A 17,490-nucleotide genomic window follows, 5' to 3' on the forward strand; every position below is an offset into this window, starting at 1 on the left:
GGGAAGATCCCACATGTCGCGGAGCGGCTGGGCCCGTGAGCCATGGCCGCTGAGCCTGCGCGTCCAGAGCCTGTGCTCCGCAACGGGAGAGGCCACAGCAGTGAGAGGCCCGCGTACCACAAAAAAAACAAAACAAAACCCAAAACCCAACAAAAACAAAGTCCATATGGTATTTAGAGCTGCCCCATAAAGAAATTACACTGCATGTTAACTAATATCTTTTATTGTCAGACTTTCTTGAGCCAACAAACAATGATTCCGCATGGCTGTCCATAGGGGTAAGGCAAATTTCCTTTTTCTTTGTGGGTAGACTTAGTTGGCCTAAGTCTTTACAACTTCTCTGTATAAAAATAGAAGTCCAAGACCAGATTATTTTTCTTCTGGTCATAAATGCTGATTTATTTACAGGGGCCTTGTTCAGACCACCATTATACACGTGGGATAAAATAGGTGTGTATTTTATTAAAACCTCAGCACTGAATGTCAGGGTCCTTTAAAGATCCACTCATGTGTTATGCTTTCAAGGAAGGTAGCATCTTTCCCCCATATTCCAACATGGTTATGTTGCAATCTACCCAGAGTGATACGAGCTAACCTTCCAAGAAACATTTTTTAACTTAAATCTCATAGAAACTAATGACTCCAAAAGGCCTTCATACAGTTCTAAAAACAGCCTTGGAGCCAGCTGTTTAAGAGTGGTTTATAAATACAGTTATCTGTAGGCTGCATATCTGTTTGTAATACAGCAGACACAGATGGCAGACTTTGCTACACGTGAAACAAAACTGGAGTCAAAATGTGGCTTTCGGAATACAGCAAAGACAGGAAACTCCAGGATTCTGAGTTGTTAATAAAACCACCTTGTAAAGTAACAGCTGACGACTCTCACTCTGAACTATTAAAATATACAGACGTTTCGCCATTGCACATCCTCTTTCCCTTTGCTTTCGATGCTCACGGAACAATGATGGAAGTGATGGGTTTATGGACACATGCGTGCACGGGTAGGCGCATGCACTTAAAAGATGAAACACAGAGAAAAAGTTAATATATGTCCATGAGGAAGGCTGCCAGCAGCACTCCAACTAAAACAGACCGTCGTCCTCTTGCTCTCCCTCCGTCCCCCCTCCCCGCTCCCTCACCTTCCCTCCCGGGGGAAATCAGGCTGGGAGGTTAGTGCAGAATAGATGGATCAACGCCCCCCCTCCACTCCCCTCAAGCTTAGCACGTCTCCCTTAAAAGGGCGGGAAAGCATTTCTCTTCAGTAGCACAGTTAAGGTGGATTAGTGTCAGTTCCACAAGTTAAGGCACTTCTGGCTGCTTTGGTGGCAGCGTGGGTTTCGTTTCCTCTCTTTTTAAGGCATGTGTCATCTAAAAGAAGTAAAGCTTTGGAAACTGGGTCGACAGCTTGAGACACTGATCACTGGAGTGGACAGGATGAAAGGTCCCCGGAGACACCACCCTCCGACGAGGGGCTTCTGGCAAGCCTGGGCAGCCTCGCCTTGGGCTGCAGGTGCAGGAGCCGGCTGGGGCCGAGGGGGCGGCACGTGGAGATGCTCAATTCACGTGGACCCACGGCCACCTTCACCTGGAGCTGCCCTGGCTGCTCACGGAGCGTGAGGTGCTGTAGCGCTTCTTCACGATCATGCTGATGTAGGCTTTCATGAGCTTGGCCACGTCCACCACCTGCCGGGGGGGAGCAGAATCAGCCCATGGTCACAAGTTTCTGAGGGGCCAGGGGACCCAGGCTAACGACCAGACATCCTCTGCCCAGCGCGGGCAGGCGGGGGCCCGTCCTCCCAGCAAAAGCCACCAGCCTGCCATGCCAATCCACGGTCCAGGCTGTGTAGGAAGCCAAGAGTCAGAGCTGCTTTTCCCTCTTCCTCATTGGGTAGAAGGGGGAACTCGTGGCCTTTCCACGTGTGACGTGTGCCACCTGGTGGTTGCCTGATGTAAAACTGTCAGATTTTGCACGATAAAAAGCCCCCCACCCAAGGACACTAGTGTGTGGGTAGGATCAGGGCTGGGATCACTGTCCCCATTGAAGATACAGGTACACGACAGAGCCCACAATCACAGCTTTTAAAGACTGCATCCTATCGTGCTGGTCAAAACCTCGTGATGCAGCTGGAGACACAGAGCTGAGGCCCGAGGAGCTGGCAAAGCCTCGTGTGCCCGTTCTGTTCCCTGCCAGCTCTGGGAGTCCAGCAGTAGCTATTTCATGGTGCGTCCACCGTCACCCCTTCTGGCCCGTCCCTCCTGATGGCTGGCCTGCGTCCCTGTGAAGGCACCCTAACTGGCTCCCATTTCCCTGATCTCTCTTCCCTTCCAATCCCCCGCACACTGTTTGTAAAAGCACTGTTGTTACACATCACACACAATCAAAGAGCCCATGGCAGTTCCGCGCTGTTTACTGGAGTTGTGCAAACCCGGCAGCCTGGCGCCTGGGGCCCTCCAGTCAAAGCCCCACCTCTTTCCACCCTGCTACACAGCACCTCCTCTCCATCACTGTACACCAACAGCCAAACGGGCAGTGTGTGATTCATGCCCATTTCCCACCTTTGCTCGTTAGCAGCTCCCTATGTGGAGACCTCGACAGGCTTCTCGTATTATCGCTATTATCACATTTTACGCTTTGGAGCGGGATGGCATACATATATAGAGATGTTTTTTGTGAGCTAGAATTAGCTCTATCCAGGTCACTCCCTCCTGCTCCGTGGACACTGCCAGACCCACGTCTCACAGCTGTGATCCACTGCCGCCTCGTCTAGTAAGTTTCACAAGGCTTTATTGCCAAGCTATATATATATATTTTTTGGACCTCTACATCACTTTCCTTTCTCTTCTTTTCCTACAAGGGTACAAGGGAACCAAATTTCCCTGTTGCAGAGGTACACAGAACAAATGTGGGGCTGTCAGATTTTGGCCTGTGAGAAACCTGCAGCTGGGGAAGGAGCACCATGCTGTACCTTCCTATATCTTCAAAGCGAAATATCCAAATAAAATTACTTGGTCAAAGGCATCAGGAAGCGGGGTGTTGTCTTCCTATTTTGTCAAGGCCACGGATGAAAGATTTGCCTCTTACCTCACTGGTTTCAAAGAGCAGCTCCCTCTCATCGACGACGATCTTGTACGTGTTGGCCAGGGGGGCCCCGAAGGAGAGAATGTGCTCATACTGGAAGACTTCCAACGGTCTCCCCTCCCCGCGCTTGTAGACAGACACAGCGTCTGCGCTGACGCCCAGCCAGAGGTCCTGGGGAAAGCCGCCTTCCTTGCACTGCGGGGCAAGAGTTAGTGTAAGAGATCATAAAAGTTAGAAACAGAACATAGAAACCACAAGAGAGGCTTTGAGTCCAGCACTCTGCAAAGAATGCTGAGTGCATTCAGCGTGTCCTTATGCTGGGGGAATTGAAATACAAGATATGAGAAATGGTGGCTCTTTGGCTGCCTTGATGGATTTCTGACCAGCTGATCAATCCTGTGCATCCGGGGAATCCTACTTGGTAAATCCAACATCGTGCTTGGACTCTCCACCTCTCAACATCTGAATTAGCTATGTGGAGGCGGCCGTAGCCGTGGAACTTGACAGTGATTCCCCAGTGAATCAAGCAGCCCGAGCCAGGGCTACTCCCTTCTATCGCTAGTTCTGCCTCCCCGTCCTGTTTTGGATGATTATTCTTCAAATACAAAATCTAGGATCACAGAGGGAAATTCTCCCAATCTGTGCTGAGCAGTTTGGGCTCCTCTTGAAAAACACGTCTCGTGACAAGGAGCCGCAATGACCTTAAGTGTGTATGGTGGTCAACCTCATTGGTTTAACAATAGACCTTCCTGCATGGATCAGTGGAGGAAAATAAGAGCCGGGCTGGCTGTAGGGGATGACAACACAGGGCTATGGGAATCAGGAGGGATACACACTGGTGACACAAAAGAGGAGGTACTTGTACAAAGCATCTGATTTATACTTAAAAACAAATGTAATTGAATCAACCAACCAACCAACCCAAAGAAAGCATCCAATGAAAAGTCATGAAAGGATCTTGGAATATATGATCAACATTTAGATTTTTATAGAGCTTCATTTAAAAGTCATCAGATAACATCCTGAGTGATTATGATCATAAGAAAAACAGACCAAGGGTTGGTTTATCTAGACCAAGGGTTGGCAAACTTATCTGTTAGGGGACAGATAGTGAATATTTTAGGCTTTGTGGTCTCTGTCACATGTACTCAACATTGCCATTTCAGTGTAAAAGCAGCCAGAGAAAAATATATAAAGGAATGAGCCCTGCTGTGTTCCAATAAAACTTTTTTTTACAAAAAAAGGAGGCAGGCAGGATTTGGCCCACGGGCTGCAGTTTGCCAAGTCTTGATCTCAATCATTAGTAAGATTTTCTTTCAATAAATGGTCTACTTAAAAAAAAAAAAAAAGGTCTGTGTCTTTATTCCCGTCTTACCCCTAGGTTCTTTATGACCTTTTTTTTTTTTTGCTTACATTCCATATACATGTGTTAGCATATGGTATTTGTTTTTCTCTTTCTGACTTACTTCACTCTAGAGCATGGACTTGAGGATTTGGGGACAAAGAGAGAGAGTGGCATGGACATATATACACTACCAAATGTAAAATAGATAGCTAGTGGGAAGCAGCCACATAGCACAGGGAGATCAGCTCAGTGCTTTGTGACCACCTGGGTGGGGGATAGGGAGGGTGGGAGGGAGGGAGACGCAAGAGGGAAGAGATATGGGAACATATGTATATGTATACCTGATTCACTTTGTTATAAAGCAGAAACTAACACACCATTGTAAAGCAATTATACTCCAATAAAGATGTTAAAAAAAAAAAAAGGATATGAATCAGTACTGGGTTGATGTGAATTTAGCCAAATTCAAATTGTGAAATACAAATTCTTCCCTTCAAACAGTCATGGGAAAAAGATAAAAATGTAAAATCCAAGGATATCCAAATTTTCTAATTTTATGGACACAGTTCTAAAAAAATTTTTTTTTTAACTTTAATGCAGATTTTTACCAGCACTTTGTCGCTGGGGCTATAGCTTGAATAAGAAAGAATCAGAAATTATTTATGAATAGAGGACACCTTAATTTTCCACTCCCTTCTAACATTACAAGAGCATTGACTGTAAAGGAGGAATAAAACTTTGGGTGGGTGGCGGGTGTGAAGGGTAAAATCTGGGGGCTCTAACAAGAGAGGGTGAGAGAGCCAAGTGTTCCAGCAGGTCCTCCCTCCCCAGGAATCTGACCATGGTGGTGGTCGCACAGACCCCGGTGCAGCCCAGTCCGAGAAGCAGCAGGCAGCTCTCACCTCCACATCAAAGAGCGTCGACCCGTACCCGGGCCACTCCTTGATCAAGGCCATGTACTTGGCCATGGCCTGCTCCTGGCTCATCCCCTGAAACTTCTTCCACTTGCCGACGATGCTGGCCCGCGCGGATGAGACCTCCTCCTTGACCCACATGTCCAGCATCTGCCCCTCCTCCGCCCTCTGCCGCACCGCTGGCCCCGTCCGGAAGCTCCGGCGCAGCGTCCCCTCCAGAAAGCTCGTGCGGCGCTTCTCCAGCCGCTCACACGGTGCGAAGCTCTTGGTGGACTGGCTGATGCGGGCCTTGAGTCTCTGCAGCGAGTAGACCTCCTCCAGGGGCGGCACCGGGGCGTGGGGCGCGTAATCTCCCTGCACGTACTGCAGCCGCAGGGCAGCCAGGACCTGCAGGTTTTCCTCGGGGGCCGGGTAGTGGCCGTGGACGACGGCTTCGTGGGCCTGCAACAAAGCGGTCAGCGGCGCTATGGGCCAGGCACGGCTGTGCGACACCACGCCCGCCTGGCTTGCTCCCTTGTTCCACCAAAGGCCACCTTCCTTAAAAATCGTACCCTAACCCTCCCGTGCTGCAAGGGTCTCCCTCGCATGGGTACCACTGAACACGTATATCTGTCTGATTTCTTACTGCTCCCCACTACCCTCTCCCCCGTCCCCGGAGTTCATATAATACGTGTAGAAGTTTCCGTCTACAAATGAATGAAAGAGCAGCTGACCCTGTCCACGCTGGGAATTCTACTGCCACGTGTGATTTCCAAGGACTAGCAGTTAATGCACGAGGGGTATGAACGGGTTTCACCCCTGCTCGTCTGCAAAGGAGCCTCAGAGCTCTAGGTACCTGTTCAAACATGAACGCAAACTCCACGCTGTCTTCTGGCACGTTGTCTGTGTCCAGGAAGCAGTAAAGTTTGAAGTAGAATTTCCAGGGCTGGTCACCCACCTCTGATGTGGCCGCCAGCCTACGGACGGAAGTCGAGAGAGACTCAGAAAGCAAAATGAGAAATGGGCCATGGGTGACCCACAGGGAGTTCACTGCATATGGTGTATTCTCGGCAAGGATTCAGACATCCTGTCTGTGCGCAGATAGCAGAGAGGGTGGAGAGGGGGATGGCGGGAGAGAAACAAGAGCCAGAGTGAAGTTTATCAGAGTTCCCTTGCTAATTGTATTTACCCAGAGGTGAAAAACACACTTTCATCCTAGTTTCACTTTAAGACAACAAACAGGCAGGCTTCAGGTAAACCGAGCTAAGAAGTATTTCCCGAGTGTCCCGGTCTGGTTAGTCCTAGCTACGCATAGAAAGCAAAGAAACAAAGCCTATTCCTTAAAGAAAGCCTATGCCGACTCTCAAACTATAATATTTATAAAAATTGACACGAAGATTTGGGAGGCTATGTTTACAGAAAGTAGGAATATCCCTCTCCATGCCCCCTCTCCCATTTTGGTTTATTTCCAACAAAGCACTTAGACCAGGCCCAACCTGAGGAGAGGATGTCACTTCCTCTGGGACTTGGAAGTTTGGGGCTGTTCTAAACCTCTTGGTCCCCTGACACATTTCTTAGTTAAAGCTACTCCTGCCCCTTATGCAGCTGGGGAGGGGCAGGGCCCAGCCCTGCTGGAGTCTCGTTACTGGTACTGGCATCATGCTAAAGGAGGAATACCTTTTTTCTCTTTTTTTCTTGTGGTACGCGGGCCTCTCACTGTTGTGGCCTCTCCCGTTGCGGAGCACAGGCTCCAGACGCGCAGGCTCAGCGGCCATGGCTCACGGGCCCAGCCGCTCCGCGGCATGTGGGATCTTCCCGGACCGGGGCATGAACCCGCGTCCCCTGCATCGGCAGGCGGACTCTCAACCACTGCGCCACCAGGGAAGCCCAGGAATATCTTTTGTGTTACTTGGGGGGGTGTGAATATTGTAGGTCCAAGAGATACAGAATGCAGTCTGAAGAGTTTATAAGGTGGCTTCTGTCTACTCGCCCAGCTTCAAAGCTAATGACAAGTGAAAATCTGAGAATCAGAAAATTCCAAGATAAGGGTGACAGCAAGACACCGAGAGAAAGAATGGGGTAGGGGATCAATGATGGGGTGAATCCTATTTGAGACAGTGGCTCTATCTAGGAATCAAGAGAAATAGGCAGCAGAGAGAGATGAGAAATTAAATATGCTTTAACACAGGTAAAATGAGATGAACTCAAATGGACCCTGAAGCCAAAAATGGAATCAAAGTTCAAACCCTCTTGCTCTTAACGTCTTTCCTCTAATCTGCTGGCACTGCAGGGAGAAGGAACTTACTTTTCAAACTTTGCTAATACATCTGCTACGATGGTCCGGCTTTCGACGGCTTTATCGACGTGTCCGTTGTACTCAAAGAGTGCAAACATGTTCCTACTGTCCTCCATGGCCAGGCCTCGGATCAGCTTCTCCACCACCTGGAAAACACGGGGCCTTCAGCTTCCGAAGCTGTGGTTCTAGAATACGCCTTCACCAGAACCCAGAGGGAGCTGCCAGCGAAAGTGAGGGTCCAAGCAACCTCCCAACACTGTCGTGTACGGAATCTCCAAGGCGCTGTTTTCCCCGGTTCTACTGAAATCACTTCTCTCTCTTCCTTGCCAAAGAGAACACAGGTTATTTTGCCCACAGCTAGGGGCAGATGCCGGCCGGTTTCTTGCAAACCCGTAAGCACGTGAAAACTAAAGCCCGTTTGCCTGATAAATTCACGAACTCATAGCGATTTCCACTGATATGTCTGCTACACCAGCTTTTCCGGGTTTTACTGCACTATTCCTTTTAGCCAATTGGTTTTAGGGTACTAAGTTTAAATGGAAAAAAGAAGGAAAAATGAAAGCACGTTCACCTGACCCAACGTGCTAGATATTTGTGTGGCAAACAGAAAAACACTGCAGAAGTGAGAGGCTAAACCCTTGTCACAGCGGACATATCTGAGTCAGGTCTGCAATCTCTACTAGGTATTGACTGCTTCTTGGATTACGTCTGTTTCCTTGGTTACTGAGCAGCTGCGCTATGCCAGCCACAACTGTGCACGACAGCCAGCCTAACTGCGCCCAGTTTTCCGGACATAAGTAAGCACGTGGGCAGCTGGGCCTCTCCCTCACCTCCCCGGCTGTGGTGTGGGAGCTGATAGTGATCTTGCAGGAGCCCCCGCCGTGGCAATACACTGTGGACGTCATCTCCTGCCGATGGATCAGAGCTTCGATTTCATCTCGGGAAGGCACAAACTCTCTGCATTTGGTTTTCTTGAGAGATTCGTAAATGAAGAGGGCGTATTTTTCCATCTCGGTTCCTGGAAACTGTTCCCGTATCCTAGGAGCCAAACACGAACTGTTAATTGCAAGATTTGAGGATGGCTGGCTACAGGGAGCCGGGCAGCCTCAACGTGCTGCAGACCAACACGGTGAATGGGGTCCCAGTGCAGAGCAAACACCAGCCGCTTGCCTAGCTCATCCTGTGCTGTTTAAGGACCAAAAAAAAAAAGAAAAAGAAAAAGAAAAGAAAGAGAGAGAGAAAATCCAAAGAGCCCAAGTATGACCGGGAGCAACTTCTGCTACTAGCTGACCTCTGCAGAGCTATTGTATTTGAAAGAGCCACGTGCCTCATACTATTGCATGAAAATTCTTTCTCCACAGTGAATCAGAAGCTAAATCAGACAGCCTCTACCTGTTTCATCTGGAACAAATATCCAAGGTTTTTTCTTTTTTCCCTGTTTATACAGAGTAGTGGTAATTAAATTTATCAACGTCTGACACTTCAGGACACTACACCCCAAGGGACCTCTCCCTGGATCAGCCCCGTGTGGCTTAGAGAGAAAAGGGTCGTCTGTGCCCTGTAAGCCAGCTCGGGTGACCTAGGAGCCCGACCCACACAAGGTGTCTTCTGTTCCAGGTCCAACTTATCCGAACTGTGTCCACCACACTCCCGACGTGAGCAGCGCCACCCAGGCCACTCGTACCTTCTCAGGTGGAACTTGAGGTACTTGAGGATCCCCCGGCTGGGCAGGAAGGTGCAGCTCAAGCAGGTAAGGATCTTCCAGCTGCACAAGTTGCCCACGCTGCCCGGCTGGGGCACCTTGTTGGTCTGTTTGATGAGCTGGCAGTATAGCTCGTCTCGCAGAGGGCGGAGGTCGTGCCCCGTCTGGAGGATGCCCTGGATGATGGGAGTAGGGTCAGACATGGACTCCAGCTGCTGGAGGGAATTGAATAGTTTGATGGCTTCATCCTGAAGTGTCGTGTAGCCTTTGTCTTTGAGCACTAGGAGAAGCAGAACAAACACGAGTCACATGAGGGGTCTGGAGAAGTCACCCTCTGAACAGCAGACAAGAGGCAGGAACGGGGACCAGAGCTACGGCAGGATGCAGTGCCCACCACGTGCTCTGGACACTCGAATCAGCCAAATAGAGGCGCACAAGTAACTGAACTATTTTACTACGCAATAATGCTTACTGTAAAGCTGGTCTGTTGCCAAGCAGGTTCTGCATTTGACATGCAAGACAACTGTTTAGGATCTGGTTCTCCAGTAGATTAAGGGTACTTGGCGTTCCTGGGGAGTGCTGGCATGTTTTTTAATACAACAACACTGACATCACTATAACCAACTAACGCTAATATGATAGAGCTAAAGAGTTAACAGGGAAACCACAGCACAGTGTCCCGGGTCCAGGAGGAATTCAGGACTCACGGTTGAGGTTGATGTCTCCGTAGGGCAGGGGCAGGAGTGGGGAGTGCAGGGGCCGGTGGGTGTGGCGCAGGATAGGGTTCCGCTTATAGATCTGCTCCACCACGTCCGCGTTCAGGCAGTTCTCCTTGAGAAGAACAGAGCCGTTAGGGAAAGCCCACGAGCTTATCGTCAGAAACGTACACGTAAAAGGACAAAGCCATCTGCATCCTCCTGAACGAGAATGTTTTTCACAAGTCACAAAACACCTGTAGCCTAGGGATGGAGGTGGGAATCCAGCATGAATCACCTCAAGCACGAAGATACCCACAAGTCACGTTTGATGACAAATCACACACACACACATTTTTCTTACACAGCTCATTCTCTTTCTTTGATCTGCATATTTTCCCATGTTATTGAAAAACCTTCTCTCTGGAAATTATATATACTGAAAGAAATTAAACTTTTCTTGCTAATTATTTAGCCATAAATCATTTGGCCAAATCATGTCATCCTTGTCTATAATTCATTTTAAAAACACATTTTGCTAGCTCTCTTATTGGTCTTTTGTATCCTCCCCCTGAAAATGACACGTTAATACGTTAGCAGCGAGACTGTTCTTCCTTGGGCCTCCCTTCTCACTCCTGAAATTTAAGAGCTCTTCTCAGAGAATTTCATCATGTATTTATGTTCCTAAAGCATTAATTTGGGATCTGAAAAAGCCAAAGTTACTTTTAGAACTTTAAATCAACAGAAAAGTTGCAGGAGAGGCAATGAATCATTCTATCGTGGCAAGTTCATTTCTGCTATGAAACTTTTTCAATCATACCCAATTGAAAACCAGAAAGAAATATGTTTTAATCACTTAAAAAAATTGGTATGGACTTAATTAGGGCAACCTGTCTCATTTCTTAAGAAGCATTGCTTCATATCCAAAAATTCTATTTACTCTTTTAACGTCTGATTTCAAATGAATTAGTAAATATATTTGTCTCATTTCTTAAGAAGCACTGTTTCCCATTTAAAACTCTATTTACCCTTTAATGTCTGATTTCCAATGACTTAGTAAATATACGGGTAAATAAGATACAGCTTTGAAGAGAAAGTTCAGCTGATATGTGCTTTTTTTCTCTCCTTTTTCACAAGAAAGCTTCAACAAATTCATTTTTTAAAGACTAGAAATGACATTATTAGTTTCAAGCTCCTTGGGCTCCATGGACAGCTCTGCAGTTTGTAGGAAAACTGACCTGCAGGAATTTGGCTCCAAACACCCAGAAAACATATCATTTTGGAATCAAGAGGCTGACTTGAATTTGGTGGGTAATAATATACTACCAATATATGAGACCCTCTCCCACCTTTAAAAAGGTGCAGTTTGCCTCCTGGATCTAATTAGCTTAGTTCCTTTGATGGACATCAGTAAATAAATACCCACCTCACTATCATTCTGGCATCTTTTCTGTCACAGCTCTGGCTCTTTCCTTTGTATAGGGAACCTGCCCACATGGATAACTTGGAGGAACAGAATAAAAATAATTCCCTTGACCTGCAACTGCATCAGGGGCTGACCAGCTAAGTGAGCAATGCAACCAGAATATCCCATGTCTCCGTTTCCATGCCTGGAAAATGAGCGCCATGATCCTTGTTCATGGCTGCCATTTAATGGTTCATTCGTTTGCTTGTTCATTCATTGGATATACACTCACAGCCACTAATCTTTATAAACAGGAAATTACAATCGAACAAGTTCAGTGTTGGTCCAGAGACCTGGGAGCTTCTTCTGTGAGTTTGGAGGCACCTGATAAGGATTCCAAGCTTTCTAGACCCATGTGGCCTCTTAGTGAATCCACTTGTGTGATCTAGAAACTGCAGTGAAAGTAGAATTTTTTTTTTTTGCGGTATGCGGGTCTCTCATTGTTGTGGCCTCTCCCATTGTGGAGCATGGGCTCCACGGCCATGGCTCACGGGCCCAGCCGCTCTGCGGCACGTGGGATCTTCCCGGACCGGGGCACAAACCCGTGTCCCCTGCATCGGCAGGCGGACTCTCAACCACTGTGCCACCAGGGAAGCCCGAAAGTAGAATTATTGTGTTACTTCTATAAGGTCCCCAACCTGGGCTCAAGTGGAACCTGTGACATGGAGGTTGTCCCCAACACAGATCACACCACATCCCTGTGACTGGGGAGCCCCACACCCCAAATTACAGACCACCGTCCCTCTGCCTACACAGTTCTACAATCAGGTTTGCCTCAGTGGCGATAGGTAACACCTCCCCAGAGACGAGATAATTTTAGTGTCAAATTTCAATTTGACGTCAATTTTTGCATTTTCTAAATGCAGTCTAGCGTTTAGATTTTTAAAAGCCAGGATATATACGAACACAAAATTAACCAAGAGTTAGTTCTGATTACAGAATGAAAATGAAGCTTGACTAACGTTGACGTCTTGATGTTCCCGTGGTGAGAATCCGTGAGCTACTGTAAACCACTATGAGCTGGGCTCCCTCCCTCTCACCTTGATATCCTGAATCAGCTGCTGGGTCGGGGTGTCAATCGGGGCCTTGGTGTCCGTCACATTTTGAATGGCGCTGGACCACCTGGTGGCCTCGTTGAGCAGCTTGGTATAGAGCCGGTAGCAGTGCTTGCGTCCGTACACGGTGACGTTCCAGTAGCCTGCAACAGCAACACGCGTGCGCACACACGTACACACACACACGGCAGCATGAACCTGGGGGACCAGGGTACTGTCCCCGTGCCGGAGTCCCAGAAATCCAGCACCCAGGCCATCTCCACCTGAGCCCCTTCATTAATTCAACAGCTACTTGCTGACTTCCTCCACGTGCCCTGCCCTGCACTAGGTAACCAAAGACACGTGGAATTTACCGTTGCGAAGGGAAGACAAACATTAAAATGAGAAGCCCAGAATTATAATAAATATATAATTAGCAAGGCCTGCTCTCAAAGAAGGAACAGGCATAAACAAAAGTCCAGTTCAAGGCTCTGGAACAAGAGTGAAAACTCTTCCCTCAGATTGCTGACTTTCTTTTTCCCTTCTTGTTCCTTGTCTTCCTTTCCTTTAGATTCTCCCTTCAAAAGAAACCATTGTGTCAAGCAAGCAGTCCCGGTGTTTAGAAACCAGCTGAAAGTGGAATGGAGCGACTACAGTAAAAAAAATACATGAGTATTTTTTTGAATGGAGGAACTGTACTTCAAAAGCACAAAATTACGACTAGCAACAAAAAATCAAAACAAACAACCTAGAAACACCTTTTGTAATACCGAAAGGGAAAAAAAAAGCTTACGTGACCGCTTTTTATTATGCTAGGTTATGTTCACTGACGTCAGGGTTTACCTTTTTTAGGCTGCATTATGACTCTCACGGTACAACGGTGAGAAAGACAAAAACACAGGCATAGAAAAATAAGGCTTCCTGTAGGAAAACTTTTGTCTGTTTACATCTCCTTGCCCTTAGAAAAATCTTTCTGTAACCCAATAAATCAGGACCCCTTTACTATGGTTTACATATCAAGTGTTCATATAGCTAACCACAGACAGCCTCAAAAGATAAATCAGCAAAAGAGATTTTTTTGGGGGCGGCGGGGAACGTAAACACCCCAGGTAGGAAGCTCACTCCTTCGCTCTGAGCAAACCCACACCTCCTATGACTGGACAGGCCATGTCTCAGGCCCAGCCAGTCCTGAGCACACCACGCCGCTTACCTGTCTCTTTGAAGATCTTCTCGTCTGGCGGGACGACCGAACAGAGGCTGTTGAGGACCAGGGTGCCCAACTTCAGGGCATTCTTCTCCGAGCTCTTGTAGTAATCCAAGGAGTTGTGGGTTAGCACAAACCACCGTTTCTTCAATTTCAGTGAAGACATCTTCGGACTGTTTTTCACTTCTTTGTGCAACCATCCTGGAAAGAAAGAATGAAGTGTCAGCTCAAAACTAGGATGAGAAACTTCACATACCAGGAAACAATTTGCATCCGGCTTACAAATGGGTCAGATTTCTATATATCTGCTACAAACGGCCACGATCATTTCTTATTTGATGATTTTTAACAATGTCAAGAGACAAAATGACTCAGAAAAGTGGCTCAAAATGGAAACATGGCAGACATCCGTGTAAATGAAAACAGGACTCCAAGTAAAAAAGCATCAGTGGCATCACCTCTCACTATAAATTCCTGGCCCTCCACTCTGGTGTCCCCCTTGGATCTCTGCAGCAGTGTTATCCAGTGGTGCATCTCCTCCGGCGTATCTGCGTTGCAGTGAAGCACCCGGTTGGCCGTGATGATCACAAATGAGTTGGGTCTGAGCAGTGGGGCGAGAAGGAAGCAAAACCTCTTAGCTCCACTGAAACCACCACCTCCGTTTGACCCAAGACAAAATGCCTTTTTCCCAGCTTATGGGTCCCAGGGATAAAAACGGCAGTGCTATTTGTATTTTACGTTAAGGCAAACCTTGCTCATTTCTGTAGGATTTATTTTATGCCTCATTAACCTTTAAACCTGGAGCAACACATTCTGAAGGTCCTGGAAGGGAAAACATTTCTTCATGCTGAACTTTCCAGATGAAATTCAGTTCCAGGAAGGCTAACTAAGGTGACCGGGAGGGAAAATTTTTTTTTGATGCCTCTCCAAAGTAAATTTCTTCCTGCCTCTGGGTATGGCTTTGGATAATATTTCTGTGGGTGGATAATGAAATGTCAGATACCAGTAACAGGAGGTCAGTAAAAAGGTATAGGTGGAACATCTCATCCACTTGATCATGCCTGGTACAAAGAGCTACCTGGGTCCATGCCTTCAATGCAATCTGACAAGGGTGCATTTCCCAGGCAGGGATAACCTAATAATGGAAATGTACTCTCTCCTGCGTCTCTTTTTAGCTGGCAATGCCCTGAGTCTCTCACAGGCTCTTGCTCATATTAATTCCTAATCATCGAAGCTGGTGACTGTGAACAATGTCTTGCAAGTTTTCAAATGTTCGCTGAAGTTAAGTGCTGCAAGAGTTCAAGGAAAAGGAAGATGAACAGGACTATAATATGGACAGACAGGTGCTCCTTAAAAAACAAGATTTTTCTGTAGTTGGGAAGGAAGAAAGGCGAATACTTGAGCAAGAGAGAAAAGCCTGGGTAGGGATGGAAGGTTCTCGCGTGGATCATCGCGTGCCCAGCCTGCCTGATGTAGGGGTTTAGGAGGAGAGAGACGCAGATCAGAACTTGACTGTCAGACAAGCATCTGGGCTTTAATTACTGACGTGACACACACGTGTTAAAGGTTCCTGAGCCAGGTATGAGAAGGTGTAGGGTGACTAGTAGAAACAAAGAATCTACGGTTCAGAAGAGCCTTCATCAACTGTGGGGCGATGGACACCCCGGAATTCTCACTCGGCCCAGGAGACACTATTTTTATTGTCAACTTGAATACATTTCTACTCTCTCTCTAAAGCTATGTCATTGAAGGCAGAAGTCAATTTTGATTCGTACTCAGAATTCCTAAGCTGCAAAGCAAAATAGAGATGGGAAAGACGAAGGTCACTGGGTACAAAGACCCCCGAGACCGTCACCGAAGATGATCTGCCTTCAAAAAACAGAACCAAACACATGCTATTTTAAGGGCACAGGTAAGGTAGGCATGTCAAGGAAAATAAATGTTTGTGGTTTAATTTATTAATACTCCACATATAAATTGTCATCAAAATCCTTTTCAAATTCATTATGAAATTTTAGAAAGGGGAACTACACCCACCCCTGTGCTGGGATACAGGCATTTTCATCCTGCATGAGTCCCAAGTCTGTCCCTGTATGACTGTCTAAATTAGGTTTCCAAGGTCTCCCCTACTCCTGACCCCTCCAACCCGCCGCACTCCAAAGACACCCAGAGAGGAAGACTGCGGATGAGGTCAAACTGGGTACCAAGAAGGAAGTCTTTGATTGCTGGGGTTGACCAGGTGGGAACACACAGCCTAGAGTTGTTCCCCTGCCCAGAGCACAGAGCCTGTGGGCGCACGCAGGTATCCAGCAGTTACTTTTCTTAAGAGTCACACCTGAGCTTACCTATCAGGGCTGTCCGAGGCGCACACAGAATCAATTAACCCCACATCCAAAGTGCCCTGGAAAGAAGTGAAAAGCAGAGAAACTGAGAGAACCATTCAAGTACAGCACACATCATGATAACACCCCTAGATGATGACTCTCTAAACAGGAAAACAAAAAAGCCTCCTTCTTTGTGTGTTCATTGCAAAATAGTAGTTATCTAAGGAAATGACCCCCTTCATTCAGTACAGACAGCCTCTAGACAGGGCAAAATCTACAGTCCATTCATTAAATAAAGTATAAACGAATCTTTCTGTCTTATTCCTAAAATACTTTCAGTGAAGGGTGTTTACAAACTTCTTTCAGTCATACAACTTTTCTGATTTACACTATGATCTATCATCAAATTTTATAATTGTGAGAAAATCAAACTATCTCTGAAATATGATTTTGTGGCTCTGTTTATGTGCCTGGGATACAGTAATGTCAGAAAGAATACAATTTGGAATTCACTATATCCTTTGGAGAAAAGTGTAATGGGCTTCGCACGGTTTCATAAAAATTGGAATTTTTTTTGAGGTGGGAGAATCGTAATCTATTACTACTTACAATCTTCTATAATTTACTCTGTTTTTCTATATGATTTTTAACCAAGATGTTCCCATTTCTCTCTTTAATTATACTATTTCTTATTTAAAAAAAAAAAAAAAAAGACTGTCTACAAATTCCCAGTCCCCTCTGTCAGGACGCCTCCCTCCACACCCCACCCAGGCTCACGCACCACGGCGTTCTGCGGGTTTGCCTGCTCATCGTGCATCTCCCGAATCTCCTGGTCTGTGGATGCGTGGACCTGACTCAGCACGCTAAACCACTGGCTGTGGGGAGGAGAGAGCAACAGTCAAGGGGTGGCCAACCTCCGCATGCAATACAGTGACACCATTCTCCACATCCTCTGGGAAAACGACATCTCCTCTGAGCAACTTTCTTTCTTTCTTTTTTTTTTTTTTTGCGGTACACGGGCCTCTCACTGTTGTGGCCTCTCCCGTTGTGGAGCACAGGCTCCGGACGCGCAGGCTCCGCGGCATGTGGGATCTTCCCGGACCGGGGCAAGAACCCGCGTCCCCTGCATCGGCAGGCGGACTCTCAACCACTGCGCCACCAGGGAAGCCCTGAGCAACTTTCTTTTAATATGTCTACTCCTCATGGGTAAATGTGGGTTTCATAATACCGAGGAGTGAAGTTAGAAGAAAGAGTCAAGGTGCCTTTAAGTACCATCTGACGCAACTTCAGATCAGTGGGAAGACCCTTACCCCCTGGCCCCAAGGACCTTAGTAGACATTTAATAATGATGATGGTTAAGTTCCTAGAGAAACTGGCAGCAAAAAAAGAAATACTCAGTTCTACCCACACAGTTAGATCAAGGGTCTTTGCTGAAGATATTATTTATAAC

General features: G+C 47.0%; 1 protein-coding gene across 3 annotated transcripts in view; it reads right to left on the minus strand.

Moving 5' to 3' along the window:
* Positions 1–207: 207 nt before the first annotated feature.
* The window catches only part of MYO10 (myosin X), a 221,640-nt gene continuing 204,357 nt past the window's right edge, over positions 208–17,490 (minus strand). For all 3 annotated transcript variants that reach the window (XM_081232992.1, XM_081232991.1, XM_081232993.1), the window contains 13 exons: positions 16,822–16,915; positions 16,062–16,117; positions 14,175–14,317; positions 13,723–13,917; positions 12,519–12,676; positions 10,026–10,149; positions 9,301–9,598; positions 8,447–8,654; positions 7,626–7,762; positions 6,177–6,297; positions 5,330–5,782; positions 3,086–3,277; positions 208–1,686 (listed from right to left, as the gene is read on the minus strand). In XM_081232992.1, coding sequence (XP_081089118.1) covers positions 1,585–1,686; positions 3,086–3,277; positions 5,330–5,782; positions 6,177–6,297; positions 7,626–7,762; positions 8,447–8,654; positions 9,301–9,598; positions 10,026–10,149; positions 12,519–12,676; positions 13,723–13,917; positions 14,175–14,317; positions 16,062–16,117; positions 16,822–16,915 — 2,281 coding nt within the window. In that variant the 3' untranslated portion in view covers positions 208–1,584. The remainder of the gene's footprint in view (positions 1,687–3,085; positions 3,278–5,329; positions 5,783–6,176; positions 6,298–7,625; positions 7,763–8,446; positions 8,655–9,300; positions 9,599–10,025; positions 10,150–12,518; positions 12,677–13,722; positions 13,918–14,174; positions 14,318–16,061; positions 16,118–16,821; positions 16,916–17,490) is intronic.

Source organism: Mesoplodon bidens, assembly GCF_964165515.1.
Source record: "Mesoplodon bidens genome assembly, chromosome: 4".
Lineage (NCBI taxonomy): Eukaryota > Metazoa > Chordata > Mammalia > Artiodactyla > Ziphiidae > Mesoplodon > Mesoplodon bidens.